At 47.0% G+C, this 21,349-nt stretch overlaps 1 protein-coding gene across 1 annotated transcript; it reads right to left on the reverse strand.

Annotated features, from left to right (window-relative positions):
- Window positions 1-11,308: 11,308 nt before the first annotated feature.
- LOC140492356 (myelin-oligodendrocyte glycoprotein-like) lies at window positions 11,309-14,958 on the reverse strand. The gene is made up of 3 exons (XM_072591274.1): window positions 14,794-14,958; window positions 13,803-14,162; window positions 11,309-11,619 (listed from the first exon to the last, which is right to left on the reverse strand). Exons 1-3 carry the CDS (start codon window positions 14,855-14,857, stop codon window positions 11,552-11,554), a joined length of 492 nt encoding a protein of 163 aa, XP_072447375.1. The 5' UTR covers window positions 14,858-14,958; the 3' UTR covers window positions 11,309-11,551.
- Window positions 14,959-21,349: the final 6,391 nt, after the last annotated feature.

Consider the following 21,349-nt stretch of genomic DNA (forward strand, 5'->3'; position numbering starts at 1 on the left):
CAGTATCGTGCAACCGTAATAATATATTGAACAAACCTAGTTTGCTGTTACGTCTTTCATCGTTCAGAGTGGGTTGCAGGTTTCGGTTCATTAATATGTAAATCCCACAACTTCGTTGAAGTCTCATTCTCGAGATAACAAGGTTTTATGAATAAAAGGTGAATTCTCAGCTCAGACAATGCATTGAAAGTGTGAGGCAAAGTGCGTGTGAGAGTGTGATGGAGTATTAGTCTGTGAGAGAGTATGTGCGTGGGTGTGTCTTGGGGGGGATGTGTGAGTGTGTGTGTGTGTGTGTGTGTATATGAGAGTCTCAGCTGGGAATTTGAGTTCATGTCACACTCTAGGTGACCCCACTACGCTATACATTCTCTCATACACACACTCACAAATACACAGACAGACACACTCTTACATACTCACACACTCACGCAGACCCTCTATCATACACACGCTCTCTGCTGCCCCTGCCAACCTCACCTGATGAAGGAACAGCACTCTGAAAGCCAGTGTTCCCAAATAAACCTGCTGGACTATAACCTGGTGTTGTGTGATTTTTAATTTTGTACACTCCAACAACGGCATCTCCAAATCATTGCTGATGGAGAGCTCATGCTCAACACGTTGATTCTCCTGTTCCTCAGATGCAGCCTGACCGGCTGTGCTTTTCCAGCACCACACCATTTGACTCTGATCTCCAGCATCTGCATCTGTGTGGAATGCTCTGCCCCAGAGGGCAGTGGAGGCCCTGTCTCTGGACTCATTTAAGAAAGAGTTGGATAGAGCTCTCAAAGGTAGTGGAATGAATGGTTATGGAGATAAGGCAGGAACAGGATACTGATTAAGGATGATCAGCCATGATCATACTGAATGGTAGTGCAGGCTCGAAGGGCAGAATGGCCTACTCCTGCACCTGTTGTCTATTGTCCTCACTTTTTTCCTGTGTGGTCAAGTGGCAGAAAGACATTTTGCAAATAGAAACAGCAGGTTGAGCTGCTGCAGGTATTTGTGGTTTATTAGTGCAGTGTGTTCAATTGTAGCTGTGCCTTCACAAGATAGGGCTTTACTTACTCGTGATGTGGAGGTGCTGGTGTTGAATCGGCTTGGACAAAGTTACAAGTCACACAATGCCAGGTTATAGTCTGACAGTTTTATCTGAAAGCTTCACTTACAACTAAACCTATTTGACTGTAACCTGGTGTTGCGTGATTTTTAACTTGATTCACTACGATCAGTGAAAGATCAGTCAATTGGGACTGAGCTGCTGATTGAAAAGGAAGGCTTCACCAAACATGGACCTTGAACCCACAACCTTAATCCTTGGCTTTAAAAGTCTCATATTCTACTGACTGAGGTAGCCAGCCATACATTACCCAGTGCTGTTACTATGAGTCGGAAATTAAAACCAATATAATGTCCAACGCACAGCTTGGATTGGCTAAAATTCATCCAAGCCCCTACTCCTGCTGCTGTTGGGGGAACCTGCAATCACCCCCCTCCCACACACTCCCACATTCCCAACCTGCAGCATTCCCACTGTGACACCGGCAAAGCTCGCTCACACACACACACAGACACACAGACACACATATATACACACACATATGTACACACACACACACACACAGACACATATATATACACACACATATACACACACACACACATATATACACACACATACATACACACACAGACACACACACAGACACATACACACACACAGACACATACACACAGACACACTCACATACTCACACACATAAACACACAGACACACATACACACACAGACACATACACACACAGACACACACACACATACACACAGGTACACACACACATACACACATACACACACATACACACACAGACATACACACAGACATACACACAGACACACAAACTTACACACACAGACACACAGAAACACACACATACACACTGACACACACACAGACACACACATACACAGACACACACAAATACACACACATACACACATACACATACACAGACTCACACAAAGACACACACACATACACACAGACACACACAATCATATGCACACACAGACACACAGACACAGACACACAGACAGACATATACACACAGATACAGACGCACACACACACAGACACACATACGCATACACACATACACATACACAGACACACATACACATACACACAGATGTACATACACACACACACACATACACATACACGCAGACACACATACACACACACATATGCACACACAGACACACAGACACACACACACACATACATACACGCACACATACACATACATACAGACACACACACAGACACACACATGCACACAGACACACACAGACACACACACATACACTCACACAGACACACACACAGACACACACACACAGACACACACACATACACAGAGTCATATACACATACACACACATATACACACACAGACACACATACACATACACACAGACATACATACACACAGACACACACACATACACATACACACACAGACACACATACACACAGACACACACACATACGCACACACAGACACACACATACACACCGACATACATACACACACACAGACACACACATACATACACACACATACACATACACACACAGACACACATACACACACAGACACACACACATACAGACAGACACACACAGACACACACACACACACATACACACACATACACATACACACACAGACACACACACAAACACAGACACACATACACATACACACACACATACACACACACATACACATACACACACACACATACACACACACACAGTGAGAGAGATAAAAACACACAGAAAGAAGGACAGAGAGAGAGAGAAAGCGAGAGAGGGAGATATGGAGACACAAACCGAGACAGAGAGGGAGACACAGGGAGACAGAGATACAGAGAGGAAGATACAGAAAGAGAGAGAGAGGAGAGAGACAGAGATCCAGAGATGTACAGAGACTCTCAGTGTGTGAGTCTCCACATAGTCAATGTCCCAGAGCTGAGATTGTATCTATTCACTGTGAATTGAAGGGCTCCTCCCAAGCAGGAAGGGACATGTACAAGAGTGTTGCTTCAGCAGTTTCCATAGTGTAGTGGTTATCACGTTCGCCTCACAAACAAAAAGTCCCCAGTGAGATCCAGTGTGGGAACATTATGCCTCACTTCTGCCTTTCTTTTCCCTCAGGGAACTGGCCAAACTCACACATCTCCCATCTGAAGGACAATGTGAGATCTGCAGAAGCTGGAGATCAGAGTCAAGAGTCAGGAATGAGACTGAGGAAGGGCTTATGCCTGAATCGTCGATTCTCCTGCTCCTCAGATGCTGTCCGGCCTGCTGCACTTTTCCAGTGCCACACTCTCGATGCTGATCCCACATACAAAACTGAGAATTGATTCCTGAGAGCAAGAGGTGTGGGACAGGGTCAGTGAGAGGTCAGGGGAGATTGCAGAGTGGGTCAGAGAGCTGTTGGAAAAAAGGTGTGTGTTTCAAAAGACGTCTGTCACCCAACATTGGCCTTAGGCCTTGGGGCTACATCCCTGAGTTCCAGGCTGCCTGAACTGCTGTGCTCTTCCAGCACCACTAATCCAACACAGACAGTCGTTCGAGGCTGGAATCAAACCTGGGACCCTGGTGCTGTGAGGCAGCAGTGCTAATCACTGAGCCACTGTGCTGCCCTGACTTACTCTCTCGTTGTTCTTTTTCATTTAATATACTTAAAGGACCTCTTTGGAATCACTGTAATATACTCAGCGAAGGCTATCTCATGCTCCATGTTCACCCTCCTGATTTCCTTCTTCAGTAAACTCCTGTATCCCCTGTGTCCCTCCAGAGATTCCCATGATTCCAGCTGTATGTACCTGAGCCACGCCTCCTTCTTTTTTCTGGTCAGGGCCTCAATATCTCTTGTCATCCAGGGATCCCTATTCCTTCCAACGTTGCCCTTCACACTCACAGGAACCTCTCCATAACTATTTTAAAATTAATAGAACAATGGTCACTGGTCCCAAAGTGCTCTCCCACCGTCACCTCTGTCATCTGTCCGGCCCTATTTCCCAAGTGTCAGTTGAGTTTTGTCACTTCCCGTGTAGAACCCTTTATATCCTGCTCGAGGAAACTTTCCTGAACACACTTAACAAATTGCACCTCATCGAAGCCCTTAACGCTATGTTGGGAAAATTAAAATCCCCTACTGTGACAACACTATTCCTCTTGCAAGTCTCCCTAGTCTCCCTGCATATTTACTCCTCCTATTCCTGTGAGTGTTTGTGTCCTCAATAATGTCACCATCCTCTTCTTATTACACAGCTCTGCCCTCAAAGCCTCATTCAATGATCCTTCAGTTATTTCATCTCTGGCTACTGCTGTGATACTCACACTAATCCAAAATGCAAAGCCCCCTCCCATCCTTCCACCACCTCTCTCCTGCCTAGAACACCTGTACCATGGTACATTAAGCTGCCAGACCTGAGCCTCCCTCAGCCATGTTTCTATAATGGCTGTAATATCCCAGTGCCATGAACCTATCCACATCCTGAGTTCATCAGCCTTACCTTTCAGGCTCATATGCACAAATACACACTCTCACATGCACACACAGAGGGAGCGAGAGAGAGAAACACACAGAGAGAGAAGGACACAGAGATAGAGAAAGTAAGAGAGAGATGGAGATATGGAGACACAAATTGAGACAGAGAGGCAGATACAGGGAGGCAGAGATACAGAGAGGAAGATACACAGAGAGAGAGGAGAGACAGATGCAAAGGCATAGAGAGACTCTCGGTGGTGAGATGAATTAATGGAAAAATGGTTCAGTGAGAGAAAAGGTTCAGCCACGCGGAGGAGAGGGTGGTGGATGGGAAGTGTTCAGGTCTCTGCTCAAGGAAGAAGCTTAGAGATTTCAAGCCACCCTGGTGGGGAATAGAAATGTAGACAGATTGGACATGCATGGTGAACAGGAAGCAGTTAGTGCCAGGGGACTGGAAATTGTCGATATAGGGGAGGGCATCAGCTGCAAGTAAATAGGGTCTGGGCAAGTGGATAGAGAATGGAGTCGAGGTAGGGGGATATGAGCTCAGTGGGGCAGGATCAGGTTTGATGTGATGGGGAAATGTGAGAGAGAAAGAGAGTTTGAGAGATGTGGACAGACCTCAATGAACCACTTCCTCCTGGACTGTGAACATTGTGGAGCCCACGGCTGGTAAGTGTCAGGATGGCCGAGCGGTTAACAGCACAGTGTTCCGGTCACAGTCTCTCCTGCAGGTGGGGGTTTGAATCCCACCCCTGACAGTGATGGACCATTTTAAAGACATGAATGACTGGAGTGTGACCTTGTGATAAAATTGACACTAACATCCCCCTATCAGGACTGGATCACACAACCTGCTGATGTAGTGTCAGATATTAAATAAAAAAACTAAAAAAAACTGCAGATGCTGGAAATCATCAAACAGAAACAGAATTGCTGGAAAAGCTCAGAACTGAAGGAATGGTCACTGGACCCAAGATGTTAATTTTACATTCCGTCCACAGAGGCTGCCAGACCTGCTGAGTTGTTCCAGCATATTTCAGAACTGAGGAAGGGTCACTTGGCCTGAAATGTTAACTCTGGTTTCTCTCTACTGATGTTGAGAGACCTGTTGAGGGTTTCCAGCAATTTCTGTTTTTGGTCCAGCTGAATGTTTGTGTCTGTGGGTGAGTGTGAATGTGTGCAGCCTCTGGCTTTGCGGCCTAGCCTTCCGCAGTGTGTCATTGATAAAGGCAGCACTAATAGAGCTCTTAATAAAGCGAGTGGCTGCAGAGAGACTATGTGTTCACTGCACTCCAAGAGTGAGAATTGGGCCTCGTTATTGACTAAAGATGTGGAGGTGCTGGTGTTAGGTTGGCCTGGACAAAGTTAAAAGTCACACAATACCAGGTCATAGTCCAACAGGTTTATGTGAACCCATATACTTCCTACTGGACTGTAACCTGGTGTTGTGTGATTTTTAACTTGATTCACTAAGATCAGTGAAAGATCAGCCAAGTGGGACTGAGCTGTTGATAAGAAGGTGTGAGAGTGTGTTTTATTGAAAAGGAAGGCTTCACCCAACATGGACCTCGAACAAACAACCTTAATCCTCGGGGTTAAGAATCTCAAGTTCTACCGACTGAGGTAACCGGGCCACACATTGCCTACTGCTGCTGCTGCTGGGAATCGGAAATTAACACCAACATAATGTCCAACCCACAGCTTGGATTGGCCAAGACTCATCTAGGCCCCTACTCCTGCTGCTGCTGCTGCTGTCAGGGGAACCTACAATAACCTCCCTTCCACACACTCACTGCAAACACTGAGCCGAAAGCAGAAATTGCTGGAAATGCCCAGTAGGTCTGGCTGCCTCTGTGGAGAGAAATCAAAGTTAACCTCTCAGGCCCAGTGAGGCTGCCACAGTTCTGACCTTGCCCACCAATTTCTGTTTCTGTTTCTGATTTCCAGCATCTGACATTCTTTCGGTTTTAGTGTAATTATCTAACGCTACATCAGCGGGTGTGCCTTCCAATCCTACATGGGGGCACCAGTGTTCATTGTGTCACACTTCAGTCATTGAAGAATTTAAAACAGGCCTTCACTATCAGGAGTGGGATTCAAAACCCATGCCTCCGGCAGAAACTGCACCTGAACACAGCACGTTAGACCAGCCAGCTATCCTGACACATACTCTCCACAGTTGCCACAATACTGACAGGAAGCCTCAGTCAGGAGGTTTTGGTTCATGTACACATCCACCTGTCTAATTTGCTGTCACATGTACCCATCGTATCGGCCTGCTCCTGCCCTCTGAACTAAGTTCCTCTGATTTCAGACAGACATAGATAGAACGGTTTTTAATTGTCAAGACGATCAAAGGTTACAAGGGAGAAAGCAGGAGAAAGGGGCTGAGAAACGTATCACTGTGATTGAATGGCAGAACAGACGCGATGGGCTGAATGGCCTAATTTCTGCTCCTATGTCTTATGCTCTTTTCCACACCTGCAGCTAATACAACTCACTGCCTTTATTCCTGATGAAGGGCTTTTGCCCGAAACGTCGATTTCGCTGCTCGTTGGATGCTGCCTGAACTGCTGCGCTCTTCCAGCACCACTAGTCCAGTATTTGGTTTCCAGCATCTGCAGTCATTGTTTTTACCTCGTTGATTTTAACTAATACAACTGTCTCCCAGCATTGTCAGACTGACCAAGCTCTCACACAGAGAGAGAGAGAGAGAGAGAGAGAGAGAGAATACCGACAGTACGAGAGAGAGAGAGAGAGAGAGAGAGCAAAGGCGAGGGAAATACAGAGGGAGAAATACAGAGAGAGAGAGAGAGAGAGAGAGACACACACACAGAGAGGTTGATACAGACACAGAGACAGAGAGGGAGATACACAGAGACAGACAGACAGAGACACAGAGAGACTCTCGGTGTTAGTATCCTCACAATCTGTGCACAGAAACCACCAATATCCTGGGGCTACCATTGTATCTAATCAAATTGAATCACAGAGCTGTCTCTGGGCAGGAATGAACATGTAACAAAGTTCTGCTCCAGCATAGTTTGCGTAGCGTGGTGGTTAACATATTTATCTCACATGCAAATGGTCCCCAGTTTGATCCTGGGTGGGGACATTATGCCTCACTTTCTGTGTTTCTCCTCCCTCAGGGAACTGGCCCAAACTCACACACCTCAGTCTTATTTTCCCTTACTGTCCTGCCACCCAGTTGTTCAGTGCAGAACTCGGACAGCAGAAGGTGTCAAAGGAGAGTCATTGAGTCATAACCCACAGTTAATCCACCTAGCCCACACACTATGGAGATGTTGAGCATGGCGAATCCATGCAAACCTGCATATAGAGTCATAGAGTCATAGAGATGTACAGCATGGAAACAGACCCTTCGGTCCAACCTGTCCATGCCGACTGGTTATCCCAACCCAATCTAGTCCCACCTGCCAGCACCCGGCCCATAAACTTTGACATCCATTCACTTCCTCTTTGATCAACTGACTCTGCATATATTCTCTCTTTTGTTTCTCTTTGGGCTGTATCTCCACCCATCATTTACTCCTCCCTGCCACTCTGTATTCTGTATAAAAACTATCCTTTTTCTAGCTACCTTCAGTTCTGAGGAAGGGTCCCTGGACCCAAAGTATGGGATTTGGCTGATGGTCACCATGGCAACGGTGAGGCCTACTATCAGGTTGAGGCCTAGTTCTAATACTCTATGCCATAACTGATGAAAGCAGAGTGCATGAGAAACCATGTGTCACCATCACCATCCTAATCACATGCTCCACTGACTTCTGGGATATGAAGTCGGATTTTAAACTCATATTGTCTTTACTGGCAAGACAGAGGCCAAGGGGGTGACCTGATAGAACGTTACAAAATTATAGGAGGCATAGATAGTGTGGATAGTCGGAGGTTTTTTCCCTACCTCCCAGGTATGCCCTCTCATATTTGATATTTCAACTATGGAGATGGAGAGGTCAACTGCATGAGGGAGCTGATTCGAGGTGTGAGGATAAAGTTTTGGGAAGAAGTGAGGGGAAAGTTTTGCACACAGAGGGTAGTGGGTGCCAATGGAGGTGATGAATGCAGGCATGTTAGTAATGATTAAGGTGTATCTTGATGGACACATGAACATGGGCAATAAGTAATGGATCTAAAGAAGGATTAGGAATTGGTGCAGGATTGGTGGGCCTGTTCCTGAGTTGTATTGTATTGTATCAGTAAATAATTACCTCAAGATCTTTCTGTTTGTGTGAACTACCCAGTGTCCTGCCATTCATTAAAGACTCCATCATCTTGTTTCTTTTTTCAGAATTGAAGTATATAAAATTTTGAGGGGCATGGGTAGGGTGGATAGTCAGAGTCATTCCTGATGGAGGGCTTTTGCCCAAAAGGTCAATTTTCCTGCTCCTCGGATGCTACCTGACCTGCTGTGCTTTTCCAGCACCACTCTAATCTCTAGCATCTGCAGTACCCACGTTCACCTGGCTAGTCAGAGTCCCTTTCCCCAGAGTGGAAATATCAAATATGAGAGGTCATACCTTTAAAGAGAAGGGTGCGAGGTAGTTTAAAAGACATGTGAGAGGGAAGGCTTTTGTTCAGAGTCACGCCTGGATCATATGACCAGGGCAGGTGATAGAAAAAGATAAAATAGCAAAGTTTAAGAGGCATTTAGACAAATGCATGACCAGGCAGGAAATTGAGAGATACCAATCATGTACAGGCAGCGAGGATTAGATTAGAATGGCAAGATGGTCAGCATTACCCACCCTTAAGACTTTCATTAGAACTGACCTAATATCTCTTCCTAGGGTTCTGAGTCAGATTTATTCTATGTAACCCCTGTCAATGATGTTGGCTGCTTCGTTACATGAAAGGCTCCACATAAATATAGAACAAAATGAGAACAAGGCTAAAAGAGAGACACACTGCCTCAGCTTTTCCACTTGCACTTATCTGGATACAAATGCAAGAATGCCAAATTTATGACAACAGTTTACACTGCCAAGTGCTTATTGGTTTGCACTGTGGGAGGAATCCTATGCAGACGTAGGGAAAACATGCAAACTCTACGCAGCCAGTTGATCAAGGATGGAATCAAATTCAGGTCCCTGGTGCTGTGTGGTAGGAGAGTTAACCATTGGGCCACCATATTTGCAGAGGCTCTGACACCACCAATAAACTATGGGGAGCTTATAGTTCCCCCAGATGATTTCTCCCTTGGTAACGCTTCAGCCAATCACAGCCAACCCATCAACCAATCCCCAGCAACCTTTCCTCCAGTCGAAAAAATGAGGTGGTCAGAGGTGCTAGATAAACACAGTGCACTGTATCTAAAAGAGAGATGTGTTGCCTAAGCTTTTACCTCATGCACTCATCAGGATACCAACACATGAATGCCAAATTTATGGCAACAATTCATAGTTCAGTTGGTAGGGGCAGGAAAGGTGCTGATTGGTTGGCACTTCTGCCCTGATTAGCCTGTTCCTGTGTTGTTGCTGTCTCCACAACCTGTCCATCCTTGGGTCACCTCTGGGGACTTACTCAAGTGAACCTGCATTGCATTTGGGTTCACCGAACTCTTGATGGCTGTAGTTTTCAGAATTCACAGGCCCAGCGACGTGAGAGGGAGGCCATTTGGCCCAATAGCATGGTGCGTGCCTTCCTGTCAGCCCGGGCTCCATAGCACTCCACATTCTGCTGCTTCATTCCCCCACCTCCCTCGCACCCCCCGTTACCTTCTTCTCTTTAACACATGCACGCCAATCGCTTGTGACAAGAACACGTCTGCTTTATTTTTAGATGAGACAGACAATAGCTTTACAAACACAGTGGGTGTTGTACCACTGAGGCCGACCACTGCTACTGTAAGCAGTCATATGAGTCACGCATTATATCGAACTGTCCAATGACTGACCGCGGTTGACCCCCCGAAAAGTACATCACATCGTATTGCAATATTCACCCTTTTCTCTAAACAAATAATTTACCGTTTACATATCAAACTCCTTGTACTATCTGAAGGCTTTTGAAGAAGCTAGCCGGTTCAAGGGTAATTAAGGATGGTGAAGCTCACCATTGGCACACAAGAAAAATTAACAGACCCCCTCTACCCATTGGCTTATCTCTCTGTCGATTTTGATTTATTGGTTCACGGGATGTGGGCATCACAAGCTTTTTTGGCTTGTGTGAACTCGGTTGATTTGCCATACAGTTTTGTGCCAACAGTCAGGGTTCACCCCAGCTGAGATTACCACCGAACGATCTCCCGATCTCCTCACAGGAGACATGCTGACCCTCAGGTTAAACCACCACCCAATTTTTCTTATTGCCCGCCCCTAGTGGCCCCTTGAGAAGGTGGTGGAGAGCTGCCTTCTTGAACCGCTGCTGTGGGTTGACCTGCAAATGCTCTTAGGGATGGAATTCCAGGATTTTGACCCAGCGGCACCGAAGGAAGGGGCGATATATTTCCAAGTCAGGATGGTGAGTGGCTCGGAGGGGAACCTGCAGTGCAGTTGGTGTTTCCATGTATCTGCTGCCCCTGTCCTTCCACATAGAAGTGGTCATGGGTTTGGAAGGTGCTGCCTGAGGATCTTTGGTGAATTTCTGCACTGCATCTTTTAGCTGGTACAAACTGCTGCGACTGAGCGTCAATTGTGGAGGGAGTGGATGCTTGTGGATGGAGTTAAGTCTTGGTTAACAACTTGTGTCTTACCCCATGGTACCTAACATCCCTAATTTCATAACAACTGTCCACCCCTCCCCCCCAACACCGAATGCATTCATCTCAAACAAAATCCTTTGGCTTCTTCTCTTGAATGTTCTCATGACTGAACTCCCCCCCAACCCACAAGCTTCAGCGGACAAGGACAAGTCTGATGCTTTCGAGGCTGTGTTCTGAGATTCTCCAGCCAAGGCTGTGGGAGGAAGGAAGGCAGACCCCAGAGGTCCGGACCACGGAAGGTGGGCTGGAGGAGGAGTGAGCTTCACGTTAGAATCTTCATCAGTGGTAGGAGCAAGACTGTTATCCATGCGGAGAGACGTGCATAGGCCCCTAAACGTTTGAACAAAGAGGAAAGCAAGTCTTTAGTAAGAGGGGCAAATATGTACAGAAAGAATGTAAGAAAGTAGGAGCTGGCCTAAGGCTATTTGTCCCCTTCAGCCTGGTCCATAACTTCAGGACAGATAACTACTTTGAAGCCAATGTTAAATCAGGCTTGGGTGAGACATTGCAATGTGGTGAAACCTGCTATTGGAATGCACTCATGGAGTGACAGAGTCATTCAGCATGGAAACAGGTCCTTCAGCCCAACTTAAACATGCTGACCAACATCTTAGTGAAAAGTTCAACCTGAGCCATGTAAGGACCTAGAGGTGAAGTTATAATTCTGGATAATTAATATCGCCTACATGAACTCTCCAGACACATGAGTCAAATCCAACAATAGCAACTAACGTATGAGGAGACAAAATCCATTTGAACTTTTTTTTCCCCTCATTCTATCACTGGGTGTGGACATTGCTGGCTGGGCCCAGCATTTATTGCCCATCCCTAATTGCCCCCTTTGAGAAGACAGTGGTGAGCTGTCTTCTTGAACCACTGTACACACAGTGCCGTTCTGGAGTTCCAGGATTTTGACCCAGTGACACTGACGTTATATTTCCAAATCAGGATGGCGAGTGGCTGGGACGGGAACTTGCGATAGGGTTAGGCTTAGGGCTTGGGTTAAGGTCTGGGTTAGGCCAGGGTGCAGGAGGTGGTGCTCCCATGACCATGGTCCTGACTGATAGAAGTGGTTGTGGGTTCGGAAGGTGCTGTCTGAGGATCTTTGCTGCAGTGCATCTTGTCTTTGGTACAAGCTGCTGCTACTGCAGGTCACTGGTGGAGGGAGAGGATATGTTTGTGAATATGATGCCAATCAATTGGGCTGCTTTGTCTTGGATGGTGTTGAGCTTCTTGAGTATTTCTGGAGCTGTCTGTCTAGGTAAGTGAAGAGTATTCCTGCACACTCCTGACTTATGCCTTGCGGACGGTGGACTGGCTTTGGGGAGGCAGGAGGTGAGTTATATGCTGCAATAATCCTAGGCCCTGACCTGGCATTGTAGCCACTGTGTTTATCCAACTTGGCTTCTGGTCAATATTAACCTCCATGATCATATTGATGGGAGATTCACTGATCATCTTGCCAACGAATGTCAAGAGGTGATTGTTGAATTCTGCTGCTGATGGTCTCTGAGGTATGACAGGGTAGTTCATTGGTGTAATGACTAGCATGCTGAACTTTGAATCCAGCGATCCGAGTTTGAATCTCGGTGGAACCTCAACTTGTTTTGTCCTGGCACCTGTTTAATTTGTGAGTGGCACAAGTCGTTAGCCTCAGGCAACTGTCTGTGCGGAGTTTGCACGTTCTCCCCATGTCTGCCTGGGTTTCCTCCGGGTGCTTGTGTTTCCTCCCACAATTCAAAGATGTGTAGGTTAGGTTAGGTGGATTGGCCATGCTAAATTGCCCATAGTGTTACGTGCATTAGTCAGGGGAAATGTAGAGTAAATAAAGGTCCGGGTGGGTCGGTATGGACTGAATGACCTGTTTCCACACTATAGGGATTCTAAGAATGCTAACCTCAGTGAAAGTGGTCAGGACACTATGGAGCTTCATGCAAAACCTTCACTTTCCTCTCTAATCTCTTTCACGCATGAATATTAAATAGAGACCTGGTCTCCAACACTAAACCTCACGTCTCTTATTAAAAATAAATGCAACCATTGCCTGTGGGATCTTCCCATGAACCGGTCACCTGCTGGATTTCCCGTGTCAAAAAGGGGAGGCGATGGGCCATGATATTGTCACTGGACTGTTAATCCAGAGCCGCAGACAGTGTTCTGGGGAACTGAGTTCAAATCCTGCATGGCAGCTAGAGGAATTCGAGTCCAATAAAGAATCTAGTGATGACCATGAATCCACTGTCACCTTTTGGGAGGATAAAAAACATCTGGTTCACTTATGTCCTTTAGAGATAGAAACTGCCATCCTTACCTGGTCCAGCCTACATAACCAGACCCATAGTTACCTGGTTCACCCTTCACAGCAATAAATGCTCACCTAGCCAGCGACACCCTCACTCCACGAATTAAGGAAAGAAACAGTGGCTGTATTTCAGCGAAGAGTCCTATTGACGGGTGCCCTGAGGTTGGGGGTAAGGACTTATACGCTGCAACAGAATCAGAATCCTGCTTACCTGAGTTCACAGTTAGATGCAGCGAGGCACAGACAGTGGAACGTTGCTCTGCTCTCACGTAACAGGTATAGTTCCCAGAATCGGTGTTCCTCAGCCTTGAGAGCTGCAGAGTTGCATTCCCCGTTTGATCCCAGTTAGGAGGGAGAGCCGTGCGGCCTTTGAAGCTGCCGTCCTGCTGTCCCTGCATCTCACCCCCTCGCCTCTCTGCGTGCACGATTAGGGGATAGTCCTGATGTGCCTTTTGCCAGGACACCAACAGCTTATCGAGCTGCCCCTCGGGCCTAAAGTAACATGGCAAATAAACTGTGTCTCCCTGCCTAGCCGTCACGGGCTTTACATTTTCTTCACACTGTATGGCCTCTGCAAAGGAAAGGAATAAATTCAGTCAATATTGAGGGTGCACTACCCTCAGTATAACTCCACACTATGAAAGCCCCACCTTCTCAATCTCGGCCTTTGCATGAGATATGCCGACCGTCAGAGTAAATCCATCAGCAATTGTTTCTCTCCAATGATAGAGCAGGACCATGGTGCTCTGGGACTGAGATGACTTTAGTTTTACCTGAACCCATGTCAGACTGCTTACCAATCTATCTGTCACCATGTCTAACTCTCGCTCAGGGCTTCTATCCAACTTGGTCTCACTTTCATCAATTCTGTCGGACTCTCTACCTTCGCGCTTTTTCTCCATCAGCCTTTCACTCCCAGGACAGGGACAGCATGAGGTTAGATACAGAGTAAAGCTCCCTCTACACTGTCCCTGATCAAACACTCCCCAGGACAGGGACAGCACGGTGACAGATACAGAGTAAAGCTCCCTCTACACTCACTCCCATCAAACACTCCCAGGAACAGGGACAGCACAGGGTCAGATACAGAGTAAAGCTGTCCACTTGCACATTTACAGGGAGCAGGAATATTCCCTGAAATGTCTTTTTTGCAGTTCTCTGTTATGAGGGAAGAGAGTGGGAAGGGCAGCCATCTATCTTACCTGGTAAGGAGTCTCCGACCAAGAAGAGAAGGCCGAGCATCAATCCGAAATGCGCGGCGGTCATTTCTTTAATCACAGGAGGCAGGTCTGGGTCCGGAGTCAGAGATATATTTGTCAGTGCAGTGTAAGTCAATGTTGGTCCACAGTGAAACCACAGAAACCAGCACGCTGCTTGATCTCAGGAAGTTGTACAGTATCACAATCTGTTTGTTCACAGTTTTGATATGGCCCTTTCCTGAAAAAGTGAATCACGATTCAGTTATACAAACAGAAAGCTCAATTTGCAAGGAGAGTGTCAACCAAAAAAAAATGGCTCTTCCGCAATAGGAGTGCTCAACCTACAGAATGCAAATGCTCCAAGATATGTCAGGCAGATTAACTGAATATGGGATCTTATCCTTACTGATGGGATGAATGTATCGATGGAATGCTAAAGGGCCCGTTCCTGTGTTGTATTGTTCTTTGTACTTTGGCATGTTGTCCAGATGAGGTTCACAAGAATAATCCCCGGGATGAAGGGCTTGTCATGGGGAGTGGTTGAGGACTCTGGGTGGAGATTACAAGGATGAGGGTGGGTGGGATCTGATTGAAACGTACAGAATTCCAAGAGGCCTGGATAGAGTGGATATGGAGAAGGCATTTCCACCGGTCAGAGAGACCAGGAACTGAGGGCACAGCCTCAGGGTAAAGGGGTGGACTGAGATGGGGAGGAATTTCTTCAGCCAGAGGGTGGTGGCTCGGTGGAACTCATGGCCACAGAGAGCTGTGGAGGCCAAGTCATTGAGTGTCTTGAAGCCAAAGTTATGGAGACAAGGCAGAAGAATGGGGTTGAGAAACATTTCAGCCATGATTGAATGGCAGAGCAGACTCAATGGGCTGAATGGTCTAATCTTGCTCCTCTACCTTCTGGCCTAAACAAGGGATCAGTGCTGTTGTAGCACAGTGATAGTGTCCTTATCACTGGGCTTAGAGACCTGGGTTCACGCTCCCCCAATCCCTACTCCAGAGGTGAGTAATGACTCCTCAGAACTGGTTGGCATAGAAGGGATCTCTGAAAGCAGGGGGGGGGAGTTCGGTCATCCTTTATAAATGACTGGTTAAGTCTCGCTGCATGAATGTGTGTCTCAGTTTCTCTGCCAGACACATGAGGCTTCATCTGCAGTGCCTGGTCCTGGAGTTCACTATCCCAAGCTTCTCTATTTCCGCTTCTTTGAATACAATCTTCAAAACTAAACTTTTTGGCTAAGCTGTCTGTCACCTGTTAGTATTTCCAAACCCCTCACAACCCATGCTATCAATTTCCTTGATCCTTGGATTCTGAGGAGCAAAGGTCCCCAGACAGTACCTTCCAAAGCCACGACCACTTCCATTGAGAAGGACAAGGGTAGCAGATACATAGGAACACCACCCCCTGCAAGTTCCCCTCTGAACCCCTCACTATTCTGACTTGGAAATACATTGGTCACTCCTGTAGTGTCACTGGGTCAAGTTGCTGGAATTCCCTGCCTAAGGGCATTGTGGGTCAACGTATCACATGTGGACTTCAGCGGTTCAAGAAGGCCGCCCACCCCCACCGACTGGAGGGGCAATTAGGGACAGGGTGAGAAAGGCCAGGCCCACCCAGCCAGTGATGCCCACATCCCATGAGTGAAGGCAAAATAAATCTCTGCAGCGCCAGCCTCCTGCAGAGCACGTGAACTGGCCTGTTTTTTAAATATCAGGTCAAAGGGTGCTATGCAAATGCACGTTCAATGCCACTCAGAGCACAGAATCAAGCAAACCGGTGAATGGTTGAGCGGGGTGGGTAAAGAAAATCAAGTCAGACTCCTTTTAGGGACAGTGGGAAACTCTTCAACACTGAGCCCTGTGCTGGCCCTTCATCCTCACTTGACCCCATGGGAGTGGGCTGTGAGGCCTATCGAATGATACAGAAGCAATTCTCTCAGAGCAAGGCATCTCTGTGGACTGTGCTCAATGGCCTCACTCAGACAGGGGGAAGTGGCATGCATCTCGGCCTGTCTCGGTGCCAGTGATACCAGAGTAGTTGTTAATTCTAAACCATGAGGTTGGTAGTTCCCAGCAAGATTTGAAGGGACATCTGGGGCAAAGGTGAGATGATGGGTACTGGTGACCGATTAGCCACAACCCTCATCCCATGTCCCACCCTCCCTGTTCCAAGTACTTCATGGGGCTACTCTGGGGTGGGGGACGGTGCTACATAAATGCAATCGCTCGCCCCTGTGAATCAAATCACTTCCCCGCACCCCGGGCTAGACCAGAGTTAAGATACCCCCAGGGGCAAAGTATTGGGGAGCAACGCTATGTGGGAGATTGAAGGAGCTGGGAAGGCATTACAGCAGAAAAGAAGCCCACTATCCCATTCTTGCATAGAGTCTTAGAGATGCACAGCACAGAAACAGACCCTTTGGCCCAACTCGTCTATGCCGACCAGATAACCTAACCTAATCTAGTCCCATTTGCCAGCACTTGGCCCATATCCCTCTAAACCCTTCCTATTCATATACCCATCCAGATGCCTCTTAAATGCTGTAATTGTACCAGCCTCCACCTCTTCCTCTGGCAGCTCATTCCATACCCGCACCACCCTCTGGGTGAAAAAGTTGCCCCTTTAGTCCCTTTTATAGCTTTCCCCTCTCACCCTAAACCTATACCCTCTAATTCCAGACTCCCCCACCCCAGGGAAAAGACCTTCTATTTACCCTATCCATGTCCCCTCATGATTTTATAAACTTCTATAAGGTCACCCCTCAGTGTCTGACGGTCCAGGAAAAACAGCCTCAGCCTGTTTAGCTTCTCCCTATTCTCCCCTTGTCTCAATTCTAGATCAGGCCACTCTCTCTCTCTTTTCCTCTCCCTCTTACTCTTTCAGCCTGGAAACGATTGGAGTTAGTTCCAGAAACAGATCCCAAATTAGCTAAAATCATACTTACACGGGGCAGGGCTTCCTCTGAAGAGTGGGTCTAAGAGGTGTGGTACTGGAGCTGATTGCAAAGCAACATTCAACACCGACCGATTGTCAAAATCGAGTGGACCTTTTTTTGCAACCGGAGGCTATTTTATGCTGAGTCCTGCGTGTTTACGTGAGGAACCTCGTCATTGGCTGCGTGGCAAAACGGGAAATCTCAAACCCGATGACTTCTTTCACATCAACACAACGCCTGTGGTTTGCAAAGGAAACCAGACAAGTCTGCGTGTGCTCTGACAGGCAGTTTGTAAATGAGGCAGACCGAGGGCGGGGGGAGGAAAATCCCCACACAGAACAAAGTGTGGCTATTCGCCTGCGATGTGGAAAATACCAGCTCATCACCTTCCCAGGCTGGGAGAGTGAGAGAACGGGCTCTGGAAATGACACCAGGGACGTGGGGAGAGAGAGCGGGGCAGTGGGCTTAATTTGGGACAGGTGCAGGGACGTGGGGAGAGATCTGGGTAGTGGGATTAATTTGGGATTGTTACAGAGATGTTGAGAGGGAGCGGGGCAGATGGATTAATTTGGGACGGGTGCAGAGATGTGGGGAGAGGGCAGGGCTGTGGGATTAATTTGGGATTTATGCAGGGATGTGGGGAGGAAGCCGGGCAGTGGGATTAATTTGGGTTTGATGCAGGACTATGGAGAGAGTGGGACAGTGGGTTTAATTTGGGATTGCTACTGAGATGTAGAGAGAGGGTGGGGCAGTGGGATTAATTTGGGAGAAATGCAGAGATGTGGAGGGATTGTGGGGCAGTGGGATTATTTTGGGACAAGTGCAGGAGTGTGCAGAGAGAACTGGGCAGTGGGATTAATCTGGGATTGATACAGAGATGTGGGGAGACTGTGGGGCAGTGGGATTAGTTTGGGGATTCCTACAGGACTATGGGGCAAGAGCAGGGCATTAGAATTAATTTGGGATAGATACAGCAATGTGGGTAGAGAGAGGGGCAGTGGGATTAATTTTGGATTGATGCAGGAATGTGGGGAGATTCTGGGGCAGTGGGATTAATTTGGGATTAATGCGGGGATGTGGGGAGAAAGTGGGGCAGTGGGATTGGTTGGTGATTGGTACAGGACTATAGGGAGAAAGTGGGGCAGTAGGATTAATTTGGGACAGATGTAGTGAGAACAGGGCAGTTGGATTAATTTGGGGATTGATACAGGGCTATGAGAGAGCTCTGGGCAATGGGATTAGTTTGGAATTGATGCAGGGCTACAGGAGAGTGTTGGAGAGTTGGATGTTTGGGGATTGATACAGGGATGTGGAAGAGTACGGGGTTGGGAAGATTAGTTTAGGATTGATACAGGGCTATGGGGCCAGAGTGGGGCAGTGGGATTAGTTTGGGAATTTTTACATGTAATATCCTCCAATGTTACTGACCCTATGTTTAAATAGCCTGCTGAGTCTACCAGTTGGGCTGGACCGGGAAATATGTTGCTGTGTTATTTGATAGCCCCCAGTATCCCGGGATACTGGTGTAACTGCTTCAGAATGTCCTGAAAGTGGGTTCAATGAGTGTTTCTCCCTGGACATAGGTCGGTGGGGGAGGGTGAGGATGCGGGATGGGGTGGGATGTTTATGCTCAGGCCTGCTCCTCGGATGCTGCCTGACCTGTTGTGCTTTTTCAGCGCCACTCTAATCTAAACTCTGAGTGTTTCTTGTTTGTGAAGCTGATTAGAAAAGAAGCTGAAATGCTCCTTTTGCAAACGGTGCTGATATAAATTGAACAGAGATAAATTGGAGTTGCTTTCTGAGCTGCGTAACCACATGAACTGCACACATGCGCATACACACACTCACACGCACACACACACACTCACACGCATGCACACCCACATACATGCAAACACAGACACTCATATACATGCATGCACGCACTCACACACACACATACTCACTCATACACATGCACGCACGCACACACACTCACACACATGCACGCATGCACACACATTCAAACTCACACACATGCGTGTGCACACACACATACCAACACACATGCTCACACACTCACACAAACACAAACACACTCTCACACACACTCACACATATAAACACACACACATTCACACACACACTCTCTCACACATGCATGAACACACTCACACATGCACATTGACACACACACAGACTCACACACACATTCACGCACACTCTCACACAAACACACTCATATGCATACACACGCATTGTCACACCCACGTGCACACATACACTTTCACACACATACTCACACACATGCATGCACACACACACACACGCATGCTCACACATACACACAAATACTCACAAATATACACACACACACACACACACTTACGCACATATTCATACACACACTCACACGGACACATAGATTCACACCCAGACATACACAATCACGCACTCGCACACACACAAACTCGAATTGTTTGACCACATTTTTGCATTTATGATCCTTCCCCATATCTAAACAACAATCAGATCTCTCTGACTGTATCTTTCTCATCACTTTTGAAGGCAGCTGTGTTGTGGCAGATGTAAATCTTTTGTGTCTCACTGTCCAGCCGCTGTGTATCAGGAAGTGAGGGGGGAGGGGGCTGTGTTTGTAATGAGAGGAGACGCTCCCAATTCTGACTCCAGAACACCATGGTGAAAACTGTTGGCACTGGGAGGCTGTGCTGCTGGAGGTGCAGGGAATCATAACGGCACTTTGAGAGATTAGAGCTGCACAAAGACACTTCTGTTTGCAGAAAGCTGTAAATGCTGGATATTCTGATTTTATTAATGATTGTCAGATATACTGAGATACAGTGAAAAGTACGGTGCTAACCAGGCAAATCATACCTTACTCAAATACATCAGGGTAATAGAATGCAGAACACAATGGTACAGCTGCAGGGAGACAAAGATCAACTCTATTATATGAGAGGTCCTTTCAAATGACTGATAACAGCGGGGGAGAACATGTTCTCGAATCTGTTGGTACATGCTTTCAAACTTTTGTACCTGCTACCCAACGGAAGAGGGTAGAAGAGCTTATAACCGGGGTGGGAGGGGTCTCTGATGACGTTAGCTGCTTTTCTGAGGCAAAGTGTAGATGCAGTCAATGGATGGGAGGCTGGTTTGTGTTGTAAACTGGGCTGGGTCCACAAGTCTGTCATTTCTTCAGGTCTTGGGCAGAGCAGTCGCTATACCAAGCTGTGATGCATCCAGACAGGAGGCAATCTCTGGTGCACCTGTAAGAATCCTTGCAGGCATGCCGAATTTCTTTAGCTGCCTGAAGAAGTGGAGCATATTTGAAACCACAATGGAAAATACAGCAACATTTTAACCTCAGAAACCTCCATGGTCAATTTACCATCAGCCTTTAACAGTTCGCAATGAACAGTGAAAAGCTCACGTTCTGCAAAGCTCGTTCGTTTTTGCTAAGAGTTAAACAATATTTTATCATCTGATTAGAAGTGACACCATTAGTTGCACTGTGCTATCGTGACAGAGAATCATGTTTGAGTGTCCTTAAGAGGGCTGTCGAATGAGTCTTTTGAACCTTCTGCAGAGACTATAGTTGCGATTTGCAAAGCCTA

The sequence above is a fragment of the Chiloscyllium punctatum genome, chromosome 21 (genome assembly GCF_047496795.1).
Source record: "Chiloscyllium punctatum isolate Juve2018m chromosome 21, sChiPun1.3, whole genome shotgun sequence".
NCBI classification, from domain to species: Eukaryota; Metazoa; Chordata; class Chondrichthyes; order Orectolobiformes; family Hemiscylliidae; genus Chiloscyllium; species Chiloscyllium punctatum.

Bases quoted from the DNA above. Each gene is read 5' to 3' on its own strand.
- LOC140492356 (XM_072591274.1), bottom strand. From the start codon at position 14,857: ATGACCGCCGCGCATTTCGGATTGATGCTCGGCCTTCTCTTCTTGGTC. The intron at 14,163-14,793 runs GTAAGATAGATG...TTTCCTTTGCAG, and splicing joins GGTCGGAGACTCCTTACCAG to AGGCCATACAGTGTGAAGAA. The intron at 11,620-13,802 runs GTAAGCAGGATT...TCAAACGTTTAG, and splicing joins GCATCTAACTGTGAACTCAG to GGGCCTATGCACGTCTCTCC.